Raw genomic sequence first — 27884 nt, forward strand, 5'->3', positions numbered from 1 at the left:
AAGATTTTACTGTGGGAAATCAAGACAACTAGGCTAGAGGCATTCATAGGCGTTGAAAGCACATAGTGAGCTCAATAGATATTTGTTGAATGGACAAAGACCGAGTGCCTGTATGCGGAGAGAGCATGGACCTTTCACGAAGCTGGTCACTGCCTCTTCTGCAATGTCTGTATTCTAAGAATTCCTTCCCACATTTCTGCTTTGTGCCTGGAAATGGCCATTTCCCTCTGTGCGCTCCCGCCCACCCTTCCCCATGAGCTCTGCAAGTTTCATCACCTTCTGAGATTGAAACTGTCCACCAGTAGCTTCAGTTTGAAGCTCTTTCAGAATCAAACCTGTTGTTTCAACGCTTGGTTTTGGGGACAGTGTCCTCATCTTTCTTCCTCCTCCATATTCCTAGTGCTTTTACACGCCTAAGTGCCACCGAGACAGGAATGATTTGCTCAACAGTGCTCTGGACATAAAGGAATTCTTTGATCACAAAAATGGGACTCCCTTTTCATGCTTCTACAGTCCAGACAGCCGGTCTGAAGATGTCATTCTCATAAAAAAGTACGACTCCATGGCTCTCTTCCACTGCTTGTTCTGGCCGACGCTGACCCTGCTAGGGGGTGCCCTGATCGTGGGCATGGTGAGATTGACACAGTACCTGTCCCTGCTGTGCGAGAAATACAGCACTGCGCGCAGAGATGAGGTGGGCGGCGAAGTACCTTCTGCGGAACAGCATCGATTCAAACTGTGGGGTGTGGGGAGGAGCCAAGAAAGGAGCAGAGAAATCTTACGATGGTGGCCAGATTAGAGTCTTGGCCTTCGGCTGCTGGGCAAGTTTTGCACCTGAGAACCTAATGACGCTTGCTTGCAGACTAAGCATGGAGAGGCAGTTCACATTAAGTATGAGATCGCACACACGAAACAGCATTTTTAAAAAGCCTCAGGATGTGTTCCATCTATTCCGTTAATACACACAACTCGCCATCTTTTCTTCTACTCCACATTTCTTTCCACGTGGGCCAAGGCAGCGTTTTCCCCTCACGGCAGCATGGGCTCCAGGTAGCTGTGCTTGATCTAATTTCGGCCCTCGTGGCCCTGTCGGTGTGGAAGACACAATGAGGGCATCTACCTACTGACCACTGAGCAACCAGCCGCGTTCTCTGCAACAGAGCTCACATCAAAATATTTCTCGAAAGAATCTTAGTGAAGAGCGAGTCATTCACTGCGAGGAAGATAATGATCTGGTAATTTCAAACAAATGTGGGCCTACCCTTCAACCTCCCCATTCATGATAAAGGAGAAAAGCTGCTGCCTAGCGCATTCACGAAGTTTAGAGCTGTTCGTACTCAACCTTGCCGTGTGCCATGTAAGTTTGCTTTCTGCCACATTGTTCTAGTTAATTATGCTTTCCATAAGCTCATTTTATTCTTTGTGCACATGCTGGTGGGAGTGGGAGAGACGGCCAGAAATGTGAAGCAGGGAGAGTCTGTCCCGGGTGGAATTTAACATTCATGTCAGATCATCTGCATTGTAGACAAGTCCCGCGTGGAGAGTCAGCAAATGTCCGTCCTTTATTTAGTGACTCCACTGTGATTATTAACTAATGAATGTCACAAGGCTCTCCCAACAGGTGCTTTCCAGAGTAAGCTGAATAGGAGTTGAAGACAGAGTTCGTTCTGAAAACCAATGTGCCTCAAAGTATCTTAAAATTTTACTAAAAAGTCTTACATCATGGACAATAATGAGACTTTTGAAGCAACTTTTATACGCAGATGTAATCAAAACAGAAATTTTGCTTCTAAGTCAATATTATGCCTTTTTGCCGTGGATTTCAAATCACAAATGACTAAATAGACTGAATAATTAGAGCAATATTGACTTGACAAGTAATGAACAGTTTTGGTGCTTTCTCCTCTTTCTACTGAGCATGGTAGAAAAAAAAACGTGTCTCAGAGGATTTTATGTGACTTTGTAGGCCGTAATTACAACTTTTCAGATATGTATCCTTGGGCAGTTCAGCTGAACTGAAAGGAAGGTTCAAGCCTCTCTCTTCTCATTTATAAAGTGAGGATAATCTCTTCCTTCATGGGGTTAAGGAACAAACAAGGGAGAGTATGTACAACACCTCGCTCAATCTGGCACTTCGTAAAAGGGCTCAAAATGTTGGTAGATAAAAAATTGGTTGCTAAGTTTCAATATTCCCCAGCCTTATCCCTCTTTTGGGTATATACCCAAGGAAATGAAATTAGTACCTCCAAGAGATAATCTGTACTCCCCAGCTCAGTGGAGCATTACTGACGAATGGCCAAGATATGGAAACAGCCTGTGTCCATCAATAGATGAATAAACTGTGGTCTTACGCATACACACACTGAACACACGTATACATGAGGTGTGTATCCATCCATACAACGGCATACTACTCAGACTTAAAAAAAGGAGACCCTGCCATTGGCAAGGACATGGATAAACCCAGAGGGCATTATGCTAAGTAAAATAAGCCAGACACAGAAAGGAAAAAAATTGCATTTCACTTATTTGTGGAATCCAAAAATGGCAAATACATAGAAGCAGAGTAGGACATGTAAGAGTAGGATGGCGATTACTGGGAGTGGGGGAAATGGGGAGATGTGAATTAAAGTGTACAAACTTTGTTATAAGATGAGTAAGTCTAGAGATCTTACGTACAGCATGAAGACGATGGCAATAATACTATCTTGAATACTGGAAATTTGCTAAGAAAGGAGACTTCAGGTGTTCTCATCACACAGACACACACACCCCCACACAAAAGGTAACTACGTGAGATGATACATTGATGAGCTTGACTATAATCATTCGCTATACATGTCAAATCATATTGTACGCCTTAAATATATACAATCGTTATTAAAAAATAAAATAAAATTCAGTCAGCCTTGGTACCTTTCATTGGACAGCTGGTTATAGGGGCTAGGGTAGGGAGCTGTAGGAGAGGATTCCTTCCCACCTTCTCTTGGCTAAATATAACATACATTTAAGGTCCTGGACATGCCATTTAAGAGGTTACGGTAAATTATTTTGTATATCATTTTCCTGAAATAAAATAGATGTATGCACACATATTTTATAATTTTGCAAATTGAGTCTATAGATTTCTTAAGGGCACATCTCTAGTCCATTTCTTAGTTTGACATGCACCTAACAACAATTAATTCTTGGGATTTTTCTCCTAACAAATTGAAAACCACTGATTTGAAACCTAAAAAGTGAAAGTGTGAAACCTAAAGTGTTTCAATTGCTACAGTTTTCCACTCAGAGTGCGGCTACTTGGTTCTAATCTCATCTCAGGAAAGAGAGACATTATGCTTGGAGAACAGAGTCAATTTAGAACAATGTTAAATCAAAGTCACGCAAACCATTTGGCAAAGAAACAAAATTTAAGCAATTACTTGCTGTTAATTGCTTAGAAGTACAAAGTATCAATGCCTACATGTATTACTGGTCCAAGAAAAGCCCAGACTCCCCTTTTGCAAGGTTTACAATAACTGAAAGCTAAACCAGTTTGCCTAACCTCACTTTTAGGTTCTGGTCTTTAAATGACTTGAAAAGAAGTCTGTCTGCATATACAAACACATTCATACGTGTATGTGTATACATATATTTCTGCTTGAAATACAAACACAGAATTCCTTATGCTTAAAGGAAGTTAATATTCAAACATATTTCTTTCAATATTCATCACTTTACCGGGGCAGAAAAATTGGCTTTTGAGGCATAATAGTTTCAGGTTTTCAATCAACTGTTCTTAGTCATGACTTGGTAAGAACTCAAGTTCAGCTGAATTTTGATTATTAGCAATACTGGTTTGCTTTTAAGTATTCAAAAAAAAAAAAGGCAAAATATAATTATCACAGTTTTTTGTTTAAAATACACAGTACACTAAGGATTGTTTGGACACAAGTCATTTTTTCTTTTTCTTTTTTTAATAAAGAGCGTGATGTTACAGACTGCAAAGTTAAAAGAAAAGCAGACATTGACAGTTTCTGATGAGCACAAACAGTAAGTGCAGTCACAGGCCAAACTTCTTGCTGGGAACAGCAAGACTGGGAAGAGGTCTTAAACTTAGTGACACTGTATTATTCTGTAGTCTCAGTACAGTAACATATGCATCTTGCTGTGTCAAATCCTTTTTGGGCCATCATTAAAAGAACATTTAAAAACATTTTTCTCCTAATGAATGCATTATACCATAGGACTTCAATTCATTGAATGACAAAATATAGAGAAATAGATTTGCTACAATAAAAGGGGCCAAAAAAGGGTGGTGGGGGCTGCTTCTGGAAGCTTCCAAAGTCAACATTTGATGTGTTAGTAGTCTTCTTTTCGTAGTGCCACATTCTCCGAGATATTTAAAGTGTTATGTTCCAAAAGGATATATGCTTTTAGATTTTATTCAACCCAATTAAGCCCAAGGACAAAGTCACATTGAAACTATTAATTGTATTTGAAACTTAGATTCCACAGCCAAAAACATTTCTAGAAACCACATGAAGTCCAAGCTCTCCAACCACTCTTTGGAACAAAAATTAAAACTGACAAGAGGCTGTTCTTATGAAATTGATAGATCATGACTATGTTTGGAAATTCATACTAGAATTAACAAGTTTAGTCTTATTAAAGATATCTTGAGAAGATATAAAACAATGAAAGTTTTCTGCCTCCTTGCTTACCTAGAAGGAGGAACAAAAATAAGAATCACCTAAAAATATACATGGCTCTTAGCATAACCACAAAATCATTGTAGTGACAGATTAAATAAGGTTTCAGATAGATTTACAGACTTAACTGGCTTACGAAATGCATTAAAAAAAAACCTTTCCATACTTACCAACCTGAAGAATGGAGTCTATTGTTGGTAGTGAAAATCAGTTACCTAAACTACACTAAACGTACAATGGACCGATCCCCACCCCCCCACCCAGCCCCAACCCCCCACTAAAACTCATATGTAGTTGTGTAAAAATTAAGTCAGAAAATTTCCTTATGGCTCATAACTGTCACTTTATGCTAACTAGCATGGCTGTAATCTTAGCATGTCTAAAACTAAGGAAAAGGAATGGCGCTTCATGAATAAAAAGGAAGAGTGAAACCTTAAGTGGAATACTCGGATGAAATAAGCTTATTTAAAAACTAACATCCCAACTTGGGAAACTCCTAATAACTTCTAAACACTTCTGAACTTTAGAACCTGATGTTTACACCTTTTATAAAAGATGCCTCTTGACTAGGACTAGCAAGCAGTGTGTACACAAATAGAAATGTGTGCAAATACACACACACCAATTTCACTAACAATAAAGAAAAGAGAACACAACTAATTTCAAATGCCGAATTCAAGAATCTAGTACCATAAGCCTCCTGGCGCTATAGCCTTTTCCATGGCTGCAGCAATGATTAAATTTTAACCAAAAATTTTTCTCAAGTCTCCATGCCATTAAAAATAAGGCATGCCAACTCTTTTTATAAATCTAAACTACAGTGCTCTGGAAATTTCTGTAGCATCAGAGCCTGAAGTATTGAATTGTGACTCATTTATTTTTTTTTCTTATTAACCTTCTGAGGTAGAGTTACCAATCCAATTTTATCAGGACCGTAGTTATCTTGAGCTAAACCCCATCATCTTTTCAGAAAGTAAAAGTAACTTTTGAAAGAAAAGAAAAAAGGCTTCCCAGGCCATGGCATGTAAGACACACTTATAATTTTAATGTAATAATTAAAAAATAAAAATGGTTTGTGTTTATATTTTAAAAAACAGCCCAGCTGTATTACTCTGTCACCAAGAATCGTTATCCGAGGATCCTGTTAGTGCTGAGTTTTATAGGTTCAGCCCTCACAATCCCATCCTTGATGAAGAGTTAGTTCCCTCAGGGTATGCACAATGTACTCCCAACTTTCTGCCTTCTCTTAGAAGGCTCCATCTAAGGCTGCCCTTAGAATTGCCCCTTCTGAGCAGGATGGATATGAAGAATGTGACTCATTCAAACAACTCCTCCCTGTTCTGCCCCCTCCTTCAACATTCCCCTCTTCTCAAAAACATCTGAAGTATGAAAGTTGTTTTTAAATAGTAGAAGCACCACAATCCCTTAACACCACATATGGTCTTTAAACTGAAATACGTTAGTGATGTCTTGGACATCAAAATCGATTTTTAAAGTGGATTCTGAGTGTGTGGGTCCAGCCCAGGTCTGCAGTTTGTGCAGACATAGAAACAAAAGAAAGTTAAAACATTCAGAAAAAGTTAACCTGCTGGCTTTAAAATAATGCTGGAAATCAATTGTCTTCAAAGAGTTGGAAAGCATGGGCTATTGGTCAGAATATGAATTAGATGGGTTTACAAAATCATTAAGAAACAAATCCAAGTTTATGTGCTGTGAAATTTCCATGGTTCCTTTAAAATAGATAGGCTGCTCATATTTTTTTAATGCTAAATCACTCAATTTTTGATGGAAAAAGAATACAGATGGACTGTGTTTTCCCTAGGTGAAAATTACCAATCCATTGAAAATAAAATCCAAGAGGGTATATACATTCTAATCAAGTCATTGATTATTTTCCTGATTAATAAGAACTACACTTTACACAAAATACTTTATCAGCAGCTGTTTTCATCAAAAAAACCAATATTCATAGTTTCACAGTTGAAAAAATTACACATTAAAATATTTTACAATTCATTGTATATTCACCAGTTTCCCATTTCCTAAAGGGCTTGTAATATAAAGCAGATTAGAAGGGAAAACCTCAAAGTTGATTAACTTGACGCTGAGTTTTACAGAGGACACTAAGAACCACAAAAAGCTTAGGTTCTATCATAAAATAGTGACCAAATTCCATTCTTCTTTAAAAAATCCAATTAGAAACATCTTTTTTTAAAAACCAAATTCTACAATATGATTAACAGATTTCAAATTAACAGCAGTCTAAAAATCTTCAAAATAAATGATTTTGTATACTGAGAATATGATAAAAAGTTAAAACATGATTTTCAGATTATATCTTACTAGAATGTGTTTAAAATTAGGTTTTATTTTCTTTAAACCTGCTTGGTTTCCCCCCCCCTCCAAAATAGTCACTGAAGGAACTACTTCTCGAGTGACCAAATGAAACTATAAAGTCAATAGTTAGTTATACCACATTCAATGACAAGGATGGTTGGCCACAGGAACTGACCAATCCATGGGAAGTGACACACCAAAGTACCTGGAAACGGCTGACCACTGACTTGACAGCCTAGTCACCCCATGTAGCATTCGAGTCAATTTTTGGTTCTTTGCCTTCTGAGCACTACCTGACCCTTTTTTCTTATTTTTAATGTTACTTGCTTAAGCTCTGATGGGATTCATTTAAAATTCGCTTTGCTTTTAGCTAGATCGCTTAATCTGCAGTCTTTGTAAAATTTGTCTACACTTCTTCAAATAGAATTAACTTGGTTGTAATAACTGTTGAAAATAAATGGATGAAATAAGCTATGTGGCTGTGTTTTAATGGTGGAGAGGTCCCAGGGGAAGGGGACTAGCTGGACTGATGTGAGACATGCAAAAATCATGTAACTTTCGTGCAAGGAAGCTTCAAAGCTTTTTTGGCACTCGGGTAAAACGCTGTTCTCTTAACAGTTTCCACCATCAGAGTTTCAGATTTGTACCATTTCATTGAGTTTTCCTGTAATTAATCCCTGATATAGAAAAGACTGGGATGTTAGTATGTATTAACTGAATATATCTAAAAGGCACAAAATGTTAAAGAAGTTTTAATAAGTTATGAAATCTACATCTGCAAAAGAATCTATTTGGCTTCCTGCTTAAAATGGGAGTTTAAATTCTTCTTAACTATTCCAAGACAGTTTACAGAAATAAGTTCCCCTAATCCTCAAATTAATTTTTCTTGTTGGCAATATTATATACATGCTTTAGTGAAGTACCTAAGTCTCCAATAATTAGGCCCTTTAAGGGCTCTAAAATAGCCAAATATTAAGAGTATTTGTATTAGAGTCCCTTGTTTACTATTCAAGACTTCTATTATAGGTAACTGATTTCATAAACGAATATCGTTAAGTGATGCTGTTTTACTAGAGTATATAATGTGCATTTTTTAAATAAAGTTGTATTCCAATAATATGCCTAATCTAGAAAACTGTCAGTAAATTATTGCACTTTTCTGGTGTGGCACCTGGACATTTGCTAAAGCTATTTCCTAGGGCATTAATCATTCATTTCAAATACTGAGTAAAATATCAGATTCTAGAGTGATGACTAGCGTTAGCCCCTACACCTTGGGTTAATGTTTTCCAAAGTGTTTAAGAATGTATCCTGTACTCAAATGCAATTTAATAAAGTTGGACAGTGAGCCCTAATTGCTTGGAAATGGGACATGATCTTAAAATGGTTTAAGGTCCTACTTTTATTATCCAGATATTGCATAAATAGCCTAAAAAGGTAAAAAGTTCATGGTTTCGATTCCCCCATATTATAAAGTATTATTCATGAGCATACCTCGGTAGAGGGTTTGAAGCAATCAGGAAGATATTCTATTGTGTTAATTTTGGTAACTAGTTTCATGACTGAGGCATTACCAACTATAAAAGAAGATGGAAAATGGGGGAGTCATATGAAAACAGAAAGAAATAAAACGAAAGAGGATGAACTTAAATCTGTTCTCCTTATGCAGTTATATACTAGTCATTGGTATAAATGGGATAGTGCCTGAGCCTCACCCACAGACCAAGAGGAAAGCTGACCATGCTGCTACGAACAATAAAAAATTTGGGGTGCAAAACAATGCATGACTATGGGACAGATCATGTAAATAAAGAATATATATTAATGATAGTTTCTATAATATAAATAGCCTTTAATAAAAAAAATAATCTTTTTAATAACATTAATACTCACTTCTATTTTCTGGAAACATGCATGAAAAATGTATTCAATTCAATTGCAAAAGGAGAAAAAAAAATCAACCTATGGTGAATACTGTACAATTCTGGAGCAAGAACTAGTCTTGCTCATTCTTTCTTTCTGATGATTATTGTACTTTGTGGGAGCCCAGAATTTCCCTGGGAAATAAGAATCAGATTCTTGTAAATACTGTCCAGAAAAAAAACCAAAAACACCACCTTATTAACAGGTCTCATTTGTGACTGCTTCCAAAACTTTGCAGATAAGACCCCAAATCGTCAAAAGGTTTGATTTATTAAAAAGGAAAAGTCTCTGGTGAAATCTCAAGAGTCCCTTCCACCCCAAGCATTTTTTCTTCATTAAACAAGGAGTCAAAAAACCCACTTCAAACTATAAATTGAACAGCAATGGAAAAATAAGAAATCTTCATTATTTTCTAATCTCAGTGTAATTTAACACCAAACTTCAGTTTCCTTGGACCAATGCAATATTAGACTTTTTGTGTCCACAATTTCAAAACATAGAACATTTGCAAGACAAAGAAAGAACATCATTCTTTTTCCTTCTCCATCATTTCTATATATTTTGGGGTTTTTTTGTTTTGTTTTCTTTTTTAAAAAAAGATACAAACAATCTTCAAAGTTTACCTTTTTGGACTTAAGGCATAACATGAAATTGCGCATTATTCTAAAGCTTAATTTTGAAATGAACTAGTTTAGTGCTCTCAAACCCTGTTTGCGTTTACATTATTTAAATTATATAGTATTTTATTTCTGTTCTTGTGTAACTTCTAATGCTGTTCATGGATTGTGCAATTCCTATGCAATCAGTCTTTGCCTGTTGACAGTTATTAACAGTGCAGTATAGAATCCAGATAATGAGCTTTCGGTTTCTCAGTTATCATTTCAGTTCAAAGCATGCTGCTTAATTGTGTGGAAGATCCAATCCATTTTTGTTGTCCAGCCACCATGATGTGCATCATTCATTTGTTTCATGAAATATTCCAAAGCCTCTTGTTCAGTTTTATCTAAAGCTAGGGTCTTTCGAATGTATGCAATATCATCAAAAGATTGTAGTTCTGGCATTCCAGAGCCAAGCATCATTGAGAAAAGATTTATGAAGAGATTGGCATGCTGCCGAATAGCTAGATAAGCCTTGTAACACATCTCCTGAAACCTACAAGTAATAAGAACAGTTGGATCAGTACGGAGCACATGGGGTTAATACCTTCAGGTCTCTGCTCAAACGTCACATCATTAGAGAGGCCTTCTTGGGCAAACCTATAAAAAATAGCATTCCTCTCCCCACTCCCCTTGCCAACACTTTCTGTTCTCTTCGCCCCATGCTAGAATGTAAACTCTGTGAGTCCATAAGGATTCTGTTTACTGCTTTATCACCAGCGCCTCAGAATAATGCCTGGTACATCAGCAGTTTACTAAGGATTTATTAAATGTAAGAAATGGTCCATACTAAAGCCTTTGGGATTTAGGCTAGGGGCAGGACAGAGTTGCAGATAAAATTAATTTTATACAAGGTTTTTGAAAGTACTTTAAGGTTTAGGTTTAAGATAGACTGATGATATATCAGAAGGTGGCCAGAAAAATTTTAAATAAATGTAATTACAGTTGACTGATTTCCTCAAATTGTAGGACTAAAAAATGTTGTCTTAAGCACTATACATTATTTATCAGTATAGAGAAGGTGTAGTCCAATTATTTAAACGGCAGTAAATAAAAACTTCTAATATATTAAGAAGTTTAAGAATCACTTTCTTAGGCCTTAATTAACTAAATAAATCATTTCAGGCCTTCATTAACTTAATAAATTGGTTTTTCTCCAATTTTCTTCATAACATTGCACAATAAATAAATACATTAAAATACTCAGGCCAGAATGTTAATAAAACGTATTTTAAGTTGCTTGAAAAATATTATTTTGATAGAACAGCAAGAATTCTGCACTTCGTATTTTTTCTTTCTTTCTTTTTTTTAAAGATTTTATTCATTTATTTGACAGAGATAGAGACAGCCAGCGAGAGAGGGAACACAAGCAGGGGGAGTGGGAGAGGAAGAAGCAGGATCCCAGCGGAGGAGCCTGATGTGGGGCTCAATCCCAGAACGCCGGGACCACGCCCTGAGCCGAAGGCAGACGCCCAACGACTGAGCCACCCAGGCGCCCCGTATTTTTGATTTCTTGAACTTACCTCTCAAATTCTCTTGTCTTTGTGCATTCCTGGGCTCCTTTACTAATGACTATTAAGAAATCTTGTGTCAAAACAAATGGCACACGTTCCCGTTTATAACCAAATTTTTTCTTCTTGTGATCCAAAAAGTGTCCAAAATCTATATGAAACAGCTTTCAAAAATAAAGAATTATATTATAGCTTGACAAATGCAGAAATACAGTATCCCAAATTAATAAATTTAAGAACGCCAAAACATTTTAAAAAGAGAAAGCTATTACTTGTCCATCATCTTTAACCATGATGTTACTATTGTGACGATCTCCAATGCCCAGTATGAAAGTAGCAACACAATATCCAGCACATGAACGTGTGAACAGGTCAATGGCTGCATCGTATCTGCAAAGAAGAAACAAACACCCGATGAGTAGTGTGTTAATACAGAGTAATCCCGTCCAAATTGGAAAAGATGGTCAAAGTCTATACTGAAGAGTGAAAACAATCACTGACATTAAGAGGAGGAAGTAATTATGTCCAAAGATTTGTGTTAGAAAGGACATTTCTGGATATTCTCTGACTAAAGTATAAGTCTTATAATGGTGAAAAAATACCGAAGGTGTCATGAAAAGATTTTTCTTCGAATCATTTTAACAATGAACTAGAAGTAAATTTTGAAATGTTCAATGTTGACCTTGAAAAAAAAGAATAAGCAAGAAGAAGAACACATTTAGATATCTAAAACTGGATGTATAAAGTTGAGTATATAGGGTTTCTCCAAAATTATAAGTAATTCTGATCGAACACAAACTCTCAAATTTTTCAAAAGGTGAGCATATTTTTTTTTTTCTAACAAAACCTTAGATTGACATAGGAAGAAGGGAATAACAGACTCACATTTCTCCTTTGTTCTTGTCTTTGAGCCACTGGTGGAGTGTGTGGCTGTTGAACTGCAGAGCGCCTTTCAGGCCACCTTTGCACTGAATCTGCATAATCGTGTGCGAGTTTCGCACCACCTCGATAAGTCCCACACAGTCACCGATTGACAGACAACCATAAGGTAACATTCTGAAAAGGATCAAGACATTTGCAATTAAGTGATGGAATTTCAAAACAGCAAATATTTTAATAGGCTAATACAGGGATAATCTTTGTGTAAATCTGTCATGCATGACCTTTATTCCTTTAACTTTGGTTTTCTTTTAAAATTAGAAAAATACTAGAAAAATCCTCAAGATTATCTGCCATTGTGTGTTATAAGCTTCAACTGAGAAAGCACCTAATTGTGTAAGAGACAAGCAATAAGATTATTGTGGCAATTAAAATTTTATAAACCTTTATGACTTTAAAAATATGGGTGAATTTCAGTTTGTTCAGCTGACATCTAAATACTTTAGGGCAGCAGTTCTCAAATTTTTGGTCTCAGGATTCCTTTACACTCTTAAAAATTACTGAGATCCCAAAGAGCTTTTATTTATGTGGGTTGTATCTACTGATATTAGCAATTAAAATAGAGAAAATTAAAAAATTAAAGTATTAATTCATTTAAAAATAACAAACTATTATGTGGTAATATAAATAACATCTTTTACGAAACAAAGAACTTTATATTAAAAAAACAATTCTTGGGGCCCCTGGGTGGATAAGTTGGTTAAGCATTTGACTCCTGGTTTCAGGTCAGGTCATGATCTCAGGGTTGTGGGGCTCTGTGCTCAACAGAGTCTGCTTCAGATTCTCTCTCCCTCTCCCTCTACCCTCACTCTCTCAAATAAATAAATAAATAAAATCTTTAAAAAAGAATCCTGGTTTCGGGTCAGGTCATGATCTCAGGGTCGTGGGGCTCCGTGCTCAAGAGTCTGCTTCAGATTCTCTCTCCCTCTGCCCTCACTCTCTCTCAAATAAATAAATAAAATCTTTAAAAAAGAAATTCTTAGTAAGAAGAGTGACACTTTCCCATATTTTCAAATTTCTTTAATGTCTGGCTTCATAGTACTGAGCTGGATTTCATATACACTTCAATTGTATTCAATCTAATGCAATGTTTTAATTGAAGCCTATGAAGAAATTCTGGCCTTCTACCATTATGCAGGTAGAAAAAGGGAGTACTGTAATAGCCTTTTCAGATAATTGTAGATATTTTTCTTTGATACTATTCCAAAACTTCAAAAAAGGTAGTTTCTCAAGTTGCAATACAGAATGTGAAACCATATCAATAAACTTGTCATACTCTGTTATGTTAAAATCCATTAGTCTATCTCGCCTCTGAATGGAACTTTTACCCATATGTGACTTTATCATATCCTGCATTGGTCATTTGGAAGATATTAGTTCACTGAGTTCCAAAGATCTTTCAGATGGTGACACTTTTCATTATACCAACTAAAAAAAAAATCACAATTGTTAATATTACCACTGATCTCATCAGAAAAGTCTTTACTTTGGGGGAGCGCTTATGCTTACAGTGGTACATACAAGTTTTTCCAAATTCTAATTTTTGCTTGAAAGCTCAAATTTGATCTTTGACAACATATCCTGTCAGTTGTTCACCTTCAAGAGATAGGTTCATATCATTCATTTTCAAGAAAATGTCTGCCAAATACCCATGTCTCAATAACCAGAGCTTATCTATTAGTTCTTTTTTTTTTTCTTAAGATTGTATTTATTTATCTGAGAGACAGAGAGTGAGAGAGAGATCATGAGCAGGGGGGAAGGGCAGAGGGAGAAGCAGACTCCCTGCTGAGCAGGGAGCCCAATGCGGGACTCGATTCCAGGACCCTGGGATCATGACCTGAGCCAAAGGCAGATGCCTAACCGACTGAGCCATTCAGGTGCCCTATTAGTTATTCTTTAAGTAAAAATGGTGTTCCATGAAAAAAGCAGCTAGTATGGCTTGCAACTCTAAAAACGCACAAACATCTTTACTTGATAAAACCATACTTGGGTATGCAGCAGAAGTGCTATATGGGGACTTCCCATTCATCACAGGGTAGCAAAAAGGACATGTAGTCAAGGGAGGTGTGAGCAGTTAAAGACACAATGAGAAAAACATCCCAACTGGCACATAAGTACTAATGTATGGTTTTTCTTGCTTTGTTATTCTCATAAACTACTGCCCATGCTTTCCATACTTCTTAAGTTCCTAAAAGAGGAATAGTCTATACTTATTTTCATTTTCTCAATTCCATGTAGCATAACTTCTATGCCTACCACTCTACTGACTCAAATCTTCTTACAGTTAACCATGAATCATCAAATCTAAAGGCTTTTTCATAGTCCTTATGCTCTTATATCCCCGGAAGAACCTGACACCATAAACTGTGAATCTCTCCCCTTTTGGGTTCTGCGAATTACTCACTCTGGTCTACCTATCCCTTTGACCATTTCTTTTATGGAATCTTTTCTTCTACCTGCCCTGGTAAATGTGAGAATTTCTTAAGCTTGTACTCCTGCTCATTCTCTCTTACTTTTTATTTTATTACTGTTGAACATGCTCATAGTTTAAAGAGTCACACAGTCCTATAAGGCTTGTGACATAACAAAACAAAACAAGCAGAGAATCCAAGTTTTGGCAAGAATAAATAAAAATGCTCTGACTTTTGTAAAATAAATTTTTTATTTAAAATCAAAATAAAAAATTTTACCTAAATTACTTAAGTTAAAAAAATTTAGAAAATATTCTAAGACTTAAAAACTTTTTGAAGATCCAGCTTACTTTCCAATGATCTAGCTTAACTTTAAATGCTTTTTAGCACAGTCACTAATTTACAATTAAATATTGTAATTATCAGAGTTATATAGTTAAATCCTTTACTCTGTCTAGTTCTGCATTCTCTTTTGTTTTGTACTTTCCTGGGGGCAGTGGTAGTAACGGCATGTGTATCTCTCAGACACAGAAAATTATACCAAAAGAGGAAGCTTGATCCGTGTAACAGTTTTGGGAAAGCAGAGGGGACTAAGCAAAGAATCAGGAGTTAAAAATTTCAAGTTGATGACCTAATTTTGTGCTTTAGCAAATTACTTGACATGTCCATTTTTCTTCTTTGCAACAAGACGATTCTACTATATGTTACTGATATATTTTTACATACTAGTTATCAGTCTTTACGACGCATACAAACAGACCCTAATCTGCTGTGCTGCTGCCGCGAGAGTTGACCCCTATGCCCACTTACAGGCAAAAACTCTTTTGAAGAGAGTGGCCTTTGCTGGAATGACTCTAGATTTGCAAAGAGATGAGAAAGAGAAGGGAACACTGTGAGAAACAGAAATGTCAAGGACAAGATGAAGCATGACAGAAAACTTAGACACAATTGTAGAAGGTTGGGCAGAAACCAACAGAATGGCAAAAGCTTTAAGATGAGTTCTTTTCATAAAGTTTGCTGTCAAACGGATTCAAGATTAGAGGCTATATAAAGTTTTAAAATTAGAAAATTTATATTATGAAAGACACTTTCTTTTAACCTCTTAACTTCTGAATGAAAATAGGGGGCTTTTGTGTCTCCTATGTTCTGTCCTAAAAAGTGACACTCCAGACACAGTTGCAGTCTTTGCCAACTTACTAGAGATAGCTCTTCTTGCCTAGCTGAATCTCTTAGCTCTTCTACATTAAGGAAAAGGAAGACAAATGGAAGTAGCGTAATCAACTAGTATTAATTACTACTCTCTACATTTCTTCGTAGATACATGCCCCTTTATGCTTTATAACCGATGTTTACTAATAGTTAACTTTTTCAGGATAACTTTCAACATATATGTTGCCTTACTGGTTACCTACCGAAGATCAAGACCTTGATTTTGCCAGATATTTTCCATAATGCGAATTATTTGAAGTGTTAGCATATCTTGCCGTAAATCTGCAATTCAAATAATATGTATCACCACCTAATGCCATAAATGCAAACTTGAATGTCATGTCATCACATTGCTTTCAAACAGAAAATAAATACAGCTATCTTTACTTTTCAAATTAATCTATAAGAAGCAATATTTTGATTTTTTTTCATTTAATCTAGTTTTATCTGTATTAACTCAAATTCATACAAAATTATCAAACACTTTTAAATTTGGATACTATTCTTTTGGATAGAGAAAACAGAGACAAAACAAACATTTACGTTAATTATGTTTTAGGAGACAATATATGCATATTGTTCTGACATACTAAAATATCTTGATTCTTTAACCCATTTCTAAAGTATCTGCATAAACCCATCTGTATAACAATGTAGGATAAGCTAGCACGTATTTCACAAAAATTTTAAATTAAAACATTTAAAGTACTTATTTTTTTGAATCCTTAAATTTGAACCTGTGTATAAATATTGGGGTTAACAGGATTCAGTGCTGAAATGTCATTTCCCAATGGAAACCCATCAATGATTCTCCCCTTGCTTCCTGCCACAGGCTGTTTTCCAAGTACATTAGGACCTTCTTTTATATGATTTCTTAGCAGACTACACCTTTCTTTTGTACCATATTATAATTTTATTTTTGTAATTATTGTTGAATGTCTTCTTCCTGCTAGACTATAAACTTTTAGAGGGCAGGGACTCTGTTTTTATTCTTACAATTTGATGGCCTACCACATCAAATATTTATGGAATGAATGGCTACTCACACAGCTAAGTAAATTATAGTTAGAAACTTCTTTCAGGCCTTTCGATTCTAAATTTAGTATTTCTTTTCTTTTTAATAATTATATATACATTTGCTAAAGGTTAAGACATCTGTTTTTAATATTATATATTTTACCACATGCATATTCCTTAAATGGCTTTCGATAGTCTTCATGGTTCAAAAATACCTTGTGTATAAAAAGATAGCTAAATTCATGCATCATAAGTTCATTAATACTCTTCCTTACCATCCCCATTTTTAAAGATGATCTCATTGTTCTGAAAGAGTAACTCTGACATGATGTCTGGGTTCTCCCAATTCAACCACAGTGGCCTTTTTGCAGAGGACATAATTCGACACTCTTCAAGCCTTTAAAATAGTTAAAAACTTTACTAGGCACCTTGCTTTTTAAATTCTTTTTAACCCTCAAATTTATTAAAATACACAGACAATATAGTTTTTTGAAGTGTTATAAAAATTTAAAACCTTCTCAATTTCATTTATGAATTCATTTCTAAAGGAGCATAAAGAAAAAAGAAATATTAAGCTTAAAACTTTCTTATATAATAGCACATGAATTTTTGACAAACATAGGGGCATGCCACTCGTTTTACAGACAGTACATTTCATTTTTGAAATGAAACCAGAAATTCTGGCCAGAGAAAGTTTTAAACTCTATTATTAAAATAATAAAAACTCATTCTGACCAAATGCAGTTCTGAACTTAAGAAACCCGAACAACTTATTTTGCAAGGTAGGGTAATGGGAGAGGAAAGCATATATAATTGAACATTCTAATTATAATGGACATTTTAACTTTTCTTAAGATTTTCTCCAGGAAGGGTCCTTGTTTAGATATATCAATAAAACTTCCAAAAAGGTACATTACCTGAGATTTCCTAGTTGATGAGCAGGATTTAGAGGAGACAGAAAACCTTGTAGAGCATCCATGAAATCTGGTCGCCGCATCTGCTCAACTAAAAACTTCATCTGTACCTGATAAATGAGCATAATCATGGTTAGAAACTGATTTCATGAAAGGTAAAACTAACTGTTAATCTCTTTTGTATGTTGGAACCTCAGTATTGTAGAGTCCATGAATCCATATCCTGTATTCTGATTAGAAAGGTTTCTATCGGGGCGCCTGGGTGGCACAGCGGTTAAGTGCCTGCCTTCGGCTCAGGGCGTGATCCTGGTGTTATGGGATCGAGCCCCACGTCAGGCTCTTCAGCTATGAGCCTGCTTCTTCCTCTCCCGCTCCCCCTGCTTGTGTTCCCTCTCTCGCTGGCTGTCTCTATCTCTGTCAAATGAATAAATAAAATCTTTAAAAAAAAAAAAAAAAAAAAGAAAAAAAAAGAAAGGTTTCTATCACACAGAGCAACACACCTCAGGCAGAAGCAAGAGGGGCAGCGCTGTGTGCTGTCCTGTGAGAATTCTGCATGCTGACACAGGCAGTGCTTTGGCTCTAGAGCAGGGCTTGGTCAACTATGGCAGTTTTTGTAAATCAAATTGGACTGGATAGAGCCATGCCCATTCATTTAGATACTGGCTGTTTTCACATTAGAACAGCAGAGTTGATTACAACAGAAACTGCGGGGCCTGTGAAATCTAAAATAATTACTATCGGGCCTTTCAAAAAAAAGTTTGCTGACCTTTGTTCTAGAAGACAGACTATGGAGATCTCAGGTTAGCTTAGTAACTTTACTTTTAAGCTTTGCAGAAAACACCATAGTCATGTTCTCTCTATTGACTAAAAAACGTCTAGTAAGGCTAAAGGAAATTGTTTGGAAAAAGACTTAGAGAAACATTTGTTACACTGAGTCGCACAGTATACTCAGGTTCCGGTATGTATGCAGAAACATCTCTTTTTAATCAACTGAAACCGGAGCCCAAACTGCTGAGCAATATCATGCAATAACTGCCATTTTATTTTAGGAAATTTTCATCTATCAAAAATATAAAAGATAAGTGGGGGACAAAAGAGGTTAGAAGCTAGGAATTCATGATAAATTCATTTTCATGCTGTAATTTTAGTAATAGTTTTTTTTTTTCTTTTCTTTTTTGCTATGGATAAGTGAGCAGCTGGAAAATCTAGTTATCACTGACTAGGGCAGCTCTTGCTCATGTAAAAGCAGTTCTTTTTCTATCACTATCAACCCTAATGTTAGCACACTGCTTCCAATGCTTTATCATTGTCACGATAATGCATGAAACCACTCAAAGAAGTTGCTTTTGTTCTTATGGCATTTTCAGTTCCCTATCACAATCCCATTTAAGCCCATAGTAAAGTGAATAATGACTTTCACGTTCCACTGTATCAAAGCCAACCTGCGATATGAAAATTCCACCTAAAAGAAATGCCTATATTTGCAAATTTAACTAATATCTAGTTTCTTTTTTTCTTACCTGTTACAATATAGTAAGTTTTATTCTTTCAAAGCAGTCCAGTTCCCTCTAGCTCATGATTCCAGCATCAGAAACAGTACAATCACTATTACTATTTTTAAAATTTTTTTAGAGAGCAAGTGTGAGCAAGGAGGGGGTGCAGAGGGAGAAAAAGAATCTTAAGCAGGCTCCACACCCAGCGTGGAGCCTGATGCCGGGCTTGATCTCATGACCCTGAGGATCATGACCTGAGCCAAAATCAAGAGTTAGATGCTTAACCAACTAAGCCCCCCAGGCACCCCCCACAATTATATTCTATCATTTATCTGAACTTCTATTTCACAAGTTCAATAAAATCAACTCACCCACTCTATGACATTTAGATTAATACAGTAACTTTCTTTAAAATTTTTTTTCATGCAGTATCAATGAAGATGTTGGAAAAATTCATTCGGTACTGCCAATTTACATTCTTTGTACTTGGGGACTAATATACTGGGATTTTTTTTTTTCCCCATTTCATTAGAGGTGAGGAACGATCTCACTTTTCACTACAGGATGTGGCAGATTGAAAAAGGATAGGAAGGAGGAAGAGGTCATAAAAAAGCCTTACATTTCATATTCCTCAGTTACACTAGGCTAGATTACCGATCACCAGAATGTGTGATAATGTTCACTGCAGGACTAAGAGTCCATTTTAAACTTAGAAATGTACAAATTAATTTCTTTACACTTACTTTCAGGGTCATTACTAAAAAATAAATGACATAAAATAAGGAAAAATAATTTTAAAAGTGAGGGCTGTGTAAAAGAGAAGCGAGGGAAAGAAGAAAGGACTAACATTTACTGGGCACCGCCTGCACTCTGGGGACTGTGATGTGTGCGTCAGTGCACCTCGTGTAATTTAATTCTCACAGCCACACTATGGAGAAAGCATCACTGCCATTTATAAATGAGGACAATGGACCTCAAAGACTAAATAATGTGTCTAACATTACCCAGCCGAGACGCGGTGGCACTTGGATCCAAATCCTGATATGCTGGATTCTAACGTCCACAATCCGCATCTACACCAGCCTCTCAAACCACCCTGCCCACTGCAATGAAGAGTCTCGAAAACAAACTGAAGATTCACATACCTTTTGTGTTTCATCCTTCTTCTCTTGTTTGAGAATGTCAGTTAAGTTAATGAGCTTTTCCATAGCCTCAACTTGCCTATTTAGGTGCTTCAAATACATCCCGCATGCACGACAATAGGACTCCAAAAGGAGGCCAAACCGCTGACTCACCGTTTTATTGTGCATCTCAGATCTAAAAGAGCAGCATAAGATTAAAAAAAAAAAAAAGACCAAAACACACACACGCATGCACACACACACTGCATTATATATATGGTCTTAAATAAGTACACATATACAGTCTTTTTTAAAAAAGTATGAAAACCCATTTTCAATATCCTATAAATGTTACAATCATACTAACAATAAAATGATTTAAAATCTATCATTTGGAAGCAAAATAATGAAGAATATAAGATAGTTCCTGGAAATGTAAATTTAATAAACTAGCCTTTAGGCCTATTTCAACTACTTTTCATTTACTAATCTTAGCACAAGATCTATTAACTATAGAGAACAAACTGATGGGTTACAGGAGGGGAGGTGGTGGGGGCTGGGTGAAATAGGGACGGGGATTAAGGCGTGCACTTGCTTTAATGATAAGCACTGGGGGTTGTATGGAAGTGTTTAATTATTATATTGTACATATTGTAATATTAATATGTAATACTAATATTATACTGCTTGTTAACTAACTGGAATTTAAATAAGAACTTACAAGGAAAGATATATAAACATGAAACAAATAAATTCAGGACAAAAGTAATAAAATGAATAGGGAAGGAGTGAAGAGTGAGTGAGTACTATTTGACTCTTGTGGCATACATGTCCCTTTTCTATACTGTCTTTGAATTTAAGTTATTTTAAACCTAGCTCTGAGATTCCATTTTGATTCATTTTAACATTTAAAAAATCAAGTTAATTATTAAAAAAATCAAGTTATAAATCTTACTAAATTTAGAAAACAGTGTATGGCTTATGATCTCAGAGTATTAGATCATATTCTACAAAATACTTTTAATTCTTTTATTTATTTATTTACTTGAGAGAGAGAGGAGAGAGCATGAGAGGGGAGAGAAGAGAGGGTCAGAGGGAGAAGGGGACTCCCCACTGAGCAGGGAGCCCGATGCGGGATGCGGGACTTGGGACTAGGGGATCATGATGTGAGCTGAAGGCAGTTGCTTAGCCAACTGAGCCACCCAGGCGCCAAAATACTTTTAATTTTTAATTAGCTTGTTTTCTAGTAAGAAACTTGGGATTTCTGTCATTATTATTCTGAATTCCAAGGCAGGATTTTTTTTCCCCTTTATTTTGGGTATTTTAATCCACACATACAGTAAAACCAACTGTAATATTAACCAATATCAATCTAGCAAATTTCCCTTTGCTTAAAGTAAAATCAAAGTCTTTAAAAATATTTTAGCTCTCATTTCTGTGTAAAATTCAGTTTTGAATTATACTGCTTATTTAATATTAAAGAGGAAAAGTTGAAGCGAAGCCTACCACTGGTATGATACACTTTCATTATGGAAACTTTTTCAGACAAAAACAACAGTATATAAGTAATATTTATAGATCTGTTAAGAAAGCAAGTAATATATATCTAAAGAATTTAATGGGAAAATAATGTGACTTACTTTAAATGCCAAAAGAAAAAGTGCCCAATCCTTTGATTAGTCAATGCTTTCTTGAGTAAAAATCTCACAAGCAGGTTATCCAAATACTGTTCATATTTTAGGACCTATGTGATTAAACACAAACATAAAAACAATGGTGCATCAATAAGGGTCAATTTTTAAAGAAAATTTTTTAGAAAGTAAGTAGGCACTACTGGTAACTGATTTTTAAAAAAGCATAAAATCAGTAGATAAAGATCCACAGTTTGGATAAAGTTGCATGGATTTAGAATAAAACATTATTTTACTATTTTACATTATTTTACCTGTACTAGCTGAATTAGGTACTGAGAAAGCTTGTCATCTGTTAAGTATTTTTCCAAGCACCGGACAGCAAAACCTCGAACCATGGGATCTGGGTAATTACAGTCCAGAAGCTCCATAGCCTGTTCAGGTTTGATTGGAGGCCAATCTTTTACTAAGCAGTACATCTGTTACGGGAAAGACAATAAATCATATTTAAAAAGGAAAGACAGTTGTGAGTGAACGCTCTAAGACATTGTCTTAATTTCTTATTTTACTTTTTTTATAATAATATGTTTTTATTAGATTATGTTAGTCACCATACAGTACATTCCTAGTTTTTGATGTAAAGTTCCATGATTCATTACTTGCGTATAACACCCAGTGCACCATAATTAGTTAAGAGCTCTCCTTATGAATTTGGTGTTTAAAATGTTCAAGTCTAATTAACTGTATCAGAGGAAGTGGTGTGAATGGTATTTTTCTCCACTGTATTATCATTATTAATATAAAACATAGTCTATATCACCTCTTATATTTATGAAGACTCTCTGAGAGAAAACAATTTGAGCGACACCCCACTTTTAGACAACGGTTATTCTGTAATCTCGAACATGCATTTACCTGAGCTACTTCATCTCTAGAATTCCATTTAACGGACAGAAGCAATTTGGGTAGAATTTCAGGGATGGTTACACAATAGTGTCTGTGTGGAAAAGACAAAACAAAACAAAAAACATTCTTGCATGTTATTCAAAAGGCCTAGATATCTAAATTTTCAACTATATAATCTTTCCAAATACTTTCAAAACTTAACATTACTAGTCTTCTTTAAAATCAAAAGAAATCAGCATTTAACACTATAGTTGCATTTTTATGCACATATATACTTAGTTATAATGTCAAGGAAGACAAAACAAAAAATCCAAATGAAAGACAGATACTTTGAAAAAATTATGAATTTATTTCATAACACTATACAGCTCCTTTTATTTACCTACTTACCCAACAGAAACCATGAGAAAAATCGCCACTTCTACTGTAGTCACTGGACAAAATTTATGTTTCAATGGACTTTCTATAGAAATGCACTGCAACTGCTTTATTTAAGTAAACCAGTGTATAATTCCCAAGTAGTGGGTAATTTCTTCATAAATGAAAATAAAGCACTGCACTGTTACTTTGAAGAAGTGTAAGAAAAAAATGGAAGGAACACCTAAAAATTGAAATATCTAGACCAACTACATCACAACTAAATTGATCTAAAGCTACAGGTTTTTTTTTTTTTTTTTTTTCGGATCTTGAATTTCATTTAAAAAGCCCCCCAAACCAAATCCTAAAAAAGTCATATCAGGGATTTAGAATTTTAAAAAAGGCTTCAAGGCTTGAAGGTGGAAAGTTAGTACTAATGCAGCATGATTTTCTAGAAATATTGACCTTTATCTACAGTTTAAAAAAGAATAATGCTTATAATAACGTCATGTAAATTATGCTTTATGTACTTTAACAGGTATGGTAGAACCCGCAAGATAAGCCAGAATCAGTTGTTTCTTCTGTAACAGAAGAAACAGGGAATCGCCATCTAAACATTTACCTGTGGCTCCACAGAAAATCTTTCTCTTGCTCAGTGATTTCAGATAGAGGATCTCGGGTACAAATTGCTCGGAGCTGTTCTTTATCATTTTCTCTTAACTCGTTGTCTCTAGCTAATCTGTTACTCTGAAAAAAAAGTAATATATGATTTCCTTTGCTACATTTTCCCCTGGATTCATGAGTGATCTACAAAAAAAGACAATGGCCAACAACTTTACATTGCTTATTAACTGTTATGAACAGTTTATTCTCATCACAAGCCTTTATTTTCAGGGATAGGGGAGAATCAACTTAAGGCAGTATTTGAGGAACAAATCCAGTACCTTAGTTAACATTACCACCAGCCACAGAACAGTAACTGCCAAAGTGAGTCAGGGACAAGACCAGACTAGGGTACTAGAGGGTAGAAGTGAGTAACTGACTTCTCTTCCTGATGAGGCCCCTTCCTAGTATTCTATTAACTAATCTGCTCATGTTTCTGGAATAATAAGAAATAGTAAAATAATAAAATAAAAATGTAAATTCTTTCATAATCTTTGCTAGAATACATCCTTATAATCACTGCAAGGCTTTCAAATTCAAAAAGTAAAAATAAATAAGAGAAAAAAGGAAAAGAAATACCCCCATTAAAACACAGGACATTAAATGTTTAGAAACTACGGTGAAAACATCATAACCTTTGGTATAATTCCAAGATTCCAAGTAATGTATTTATTCCCTTTAAATACAGATATATTAACTGCATAATGAGTAATTATGAATGTATATTAATATATTATGAAAACAAGTATATATCCCTTAGAATGGGTTACACATATTCACAATGGCTAAAAATGAAAGCAGGCATCCATGCCACTTGGTTTTTATTAACATTTGTTAACATTTTATGAACATTTATATGTTATTAATTTATCCAACAGTATGAAGAAATATTATTGGCACATATCCATCAACAAATATTTATCAAAACATGTACTGTGTGCCTTGTTTTGTTCTTACTGCTGGGGGTCTTAAATAGTAAAAGAACCTGCACTAACAGAGTCCCCGTTATAGTGAAAAATTAAACGAACAAATAAAAAAAATTGGCAAGTTGATATAAATACTTTGGGTGATGTAATGGAGAATGAGAGTGGCTACTTAACACTGGGTGTTTGGAAACGACCTCTGAGAAGGGAATATTTAATTCGTGATCCAAATGACAAGAAAGAACCGCCCACACTAAGATCAGGGAAAAGACCACTGCAGATGGAGGAAACAGTGAAAGTGACCCAAGGAGAGAATGAGTTTGGCGTGAGGGAGGAATAGGAAGAAGATCTGTGAGCCTGAAGCCTGGTGGACGAGGGGAAGAATGATGGGATGTCACGTACAGAGCACATAAAATTTGCAAGTCAGGGTAAAAGGTCTGGATTTTATTTATGTTTTATAAAGATTATTCTAGGGGCTTTGTAGACTGAGGAAGCACTTAGGAGGCTACTGTAATACTCCAGGTTAGAAATAACAAATACTTAACCCTCGATTCACCAGGAAAAATAGTCATTACCATTTATCATCTCGGTCCAAGGGACTCTTAATATTACTGGCTTATTTTTTAGTTGTTTTCATTTTTAATACAAAATAACTTAAAGGATAAACAACTGTGAAAAAAATTTTGTGAAAAACAATTGTGAAAAATAACTTTATTAGACATTGTATTAAGAATATAAACACAGCAGAACCAAATTCAGAATCCAAAATGGGCAACATCCTTTGAATATCATTAACTGCTTGCTCCTCAACCGTCATGCATGAGTCTGGAACATACGCATCTTGTAGATACTGATTCCTGACTTCAAATGCATATCTAGTAAGTTCTAGCTTATCATTATTCCTGGTTTTTCTTCTTGTACTTGATTGTCAAAATGTAATACTTTTGAGAACTTTTGTAGTAATCCAAGCAATTTTATATTTCTACATCACCTTTTTCCTTCCACTCATCTTTGCATACACACCTGCCTGTGATGTTTATCCACTTAAAAAGTGTATCAAGTAAATTTTGGTATACAGCAGCATTAAAACTGGAAAGAAAGATGAGGTGTAGTCCAGGTTCTCATAAAAAAATATTGTGTGTTGAAGCTATTCCTGTTGAATGACTAACTGAATGTGAATACCATATTTCCTTTTTGTTCTTGGAAATATATTGTTCACTGATCATATCTTGAGTTCGAGAAAATTCACATAGGATATTATTTGATGTTTTACCTATATGATCAATTTTACCATCATCATTAGAGTCTGGAGTAATGATTCTCAAGTGGCGTAATTTTGTCCCCTCTATCTTCCAGGACCTTTGATACTGTTTGTATCTTAGATTTACAACAGTTTTCAATAGACCCAATGGTAACTGAAAAAATGAACCAGTTTTATTCTATCATAAACAAATTTTTTTCTTTAAAGAAAAAATTCTTCTAAGAAAAAAAGTCCTAAAATATTCAATCCTTACAGAGTTAGAACTGCTCAAATAAGCTCAAAAGCTAACTGAGACAGACTCTGATGGTAAAGTGAATGTATGAATAAAAACAGGAGATAATTGAGTCTTAAAGTGACTTGACTCTCATAATTCAATTGGTTTATAGGTATAACTAATGGTACAGGACTATGGACAATTCATGGGAATGCTCATCAATATTTCAATCCCAATTTCAAAATTAAGGAGCTTCTGTTCAGTTACAGCAGAACAGTTAAGAGTAAGAGGCTCAGTGATACTGGATAAGTTATTTAAACTCCTCAAGCCTATTTCCTTACTGGCAGTATAGAGATTATAATAGTACTACCCTCATAAAGATTGCTTTTAAGATTAAATGAGATAAACCGTGAAAATTGACTGGCATCGCATTTGATACACAGTAAGCACTTGATAAATGTTAGCAATTATCAAAAAGAAATTAAAGTTACAAAATAGTGGCTACATTTTTCAAGAAAAAGAATTCCTTTTTAATGTGAAAAAGTTAATTGTACTTTTATATCTGATAGAATTCAGTAATGTTTTAAATTAATTTGTACTTATCAAAATACCTGCTACATATCTCTGAAAGTATATTGGCAGGAAGGTTATGATTATCACTAATCAGTTGACAAAAGGGATTTGTAAACTCCTTACTGAGAACACAGCTATAAACTAAAAGTTCCTCAGGGCAGGATTCCAGCTGCCCCTGGGTACTGCTATTAGTCAGGCAGGCATATTTCAGGACCTCTTGGCCCCAGACTCATTGGTTGGTCTAGCTATAAGGTGTCACCAGGCCAAAGAAAAAGGGATAAATTTGGAAACTAGGGAAAGTGACAACAAAGAACAAAAATATCTTCTTCTCTTAGCACTGACACCTTTGCCCTTGAGAAGTAAGAGTTAATGGTCCTTGAACCCAGTTATACTGTGGTTCCAAAGTAATGGCCAAGATCAGACAACTTGATCCATATTTAAACTCCATTTTATATGTAATCTTTTCTAGGGGTCTGGAGTATGGTGGTAACTCTGCTTCCAAGCTCAACCAATAACATACTCATATTTTTGTTTCAACTTTAAGGTTACTATGTCAGAGGAGTAAAAAGTTCTTTCTTGAACCCAATATATATTAGTTTTTCATCCCAACCCTCTGTAGTCATTCTTGGCACACTACTGGTTTTTCCATCATAGCACCTACCATGATTTATAATCTTATATTTCTTTTACCATGTTAATGTCTGTTTTTACCATTAGACTGTATATGCAAAAGAGGTCTCTTTAGGTCACAACTTTATTACCTAGTACCTCTCATACAATAAATATAAACATGTAGCTGGCATTCAATAAATATTTGTTAAATGAAGGCAGGCTAGGGCTCTGAATAAACTAAGAAGAGGCAGAACGGCATTAGCATATGGAGAATGTGATTATATTGCAACTCTGTCCAGAGCCCATAGGAGCTACGCCAGCGTAACTAAAACATATGAACCCTTCTCCTAACAAAGAGGAAAAACCCAAATCCACTGATTATGATTGATACTTAAGAAAACTCAGTCATCTGTCTTACCAGTCCTGCATGGGAATAACTAAATCCTGCTTCCCGAGACACCGACCAGTTGGCATGCTCTTCAATCACTGACATATCTGGGAACTTGACCACACTGCTGAACC

The 27884-nt window shown here is 35.3% G+C and overlaps 2 protein-coding genes across 2 annotated transcripts in view; one reads left to right on the plus strand and one right to left on the minus strand.

Annotated features, from left to right (window-relative positions):
- The window catches only part of KCNMB3 (potassium calcium-activated channel subfamily M regulatory beta subunit 3), a 19542-nt gene extending 15618 nt beyond the window's left edge, over nt 1–3924 (plus strand). The window contains exon 4 of the mRNA XM_008705309.2: nt 401–3924. Coding sequence (XP_008703531.2) covers nt 401–799 — 399 coding nt within the window. The 3' untranslated portion in view covers nt 800–3924. The remainder of the gene's footprint in view (nt 1–400) is intronic.
- Nucleotides 3925–8914: 4990 nt separating this feature from the next.
- Nucleotides 8915–27884, minus strand: part of PIK3CA (phosphatidylinositol-4,5-bisphosphate 3-kinase catalytic subunit alpha) — a 77207-nt gene continuing 58237 nt past the window's right edge. The window contains exons 9-21 of the mRNA XM_040621582.1: nt 27781–27884; nt 23739–23863; nt 22769–22850; nt 22168–22332; nt 21863–21966; nt 20247–20418; nt 17612–17718; nt 16970–17091; nt 15881–15959; nt 12004–12174; nt 11391–11508; nt 11131–11282; nt 8915–10103 (exon numbers count right to left, since the gene is read on the minus strand). The exon at nt 27781–27884 is cut by the window's right edge and continues 31 nt beyond it. Of these exons, the coding sequence (XP_040477516.1) occupies nt 9833–10103; nt 11131–11282; nt 11391–11508; nt 12004–12174; nt 15881–15959; nt 16970–17091; nt 17612–17718; nt 20247–20418; nt 21863–21966; nt 22168–22332; nt 22769–22850; nt 23739–23863; nt 27781–27884 (1772 nt within the window). The 3' untranslated portion in view covers nt 8915–9832. The remainder of the gene's footprint in view (nt 10104–11130; nt 11283–11390; nt 11509–12003; nt 12175–15880; nt 15960–16969; nt 17092–17611; nt 17719–20246; nt 20419–21862; nt 21967–22167; nt 22333–22768; nt 22851–23738; nt 23864–27780) is intronic.

Source organism: Ursus maritimus, unplaced genomic scaffold, assembly GCF_017311325.1.
Source record: "Ursus maritimus isolate PB19 unplaced genomic scaffold, ASM1731132v1 scaffold_4, whole genome shotgun sequence".
Taxonomy (NCBI): domain Eukaryota; kingdom Metazoa; phylum Chordata; class Mammalia; order Carnivora; family Ursidae; genus Ursus; species Ursus maritimus.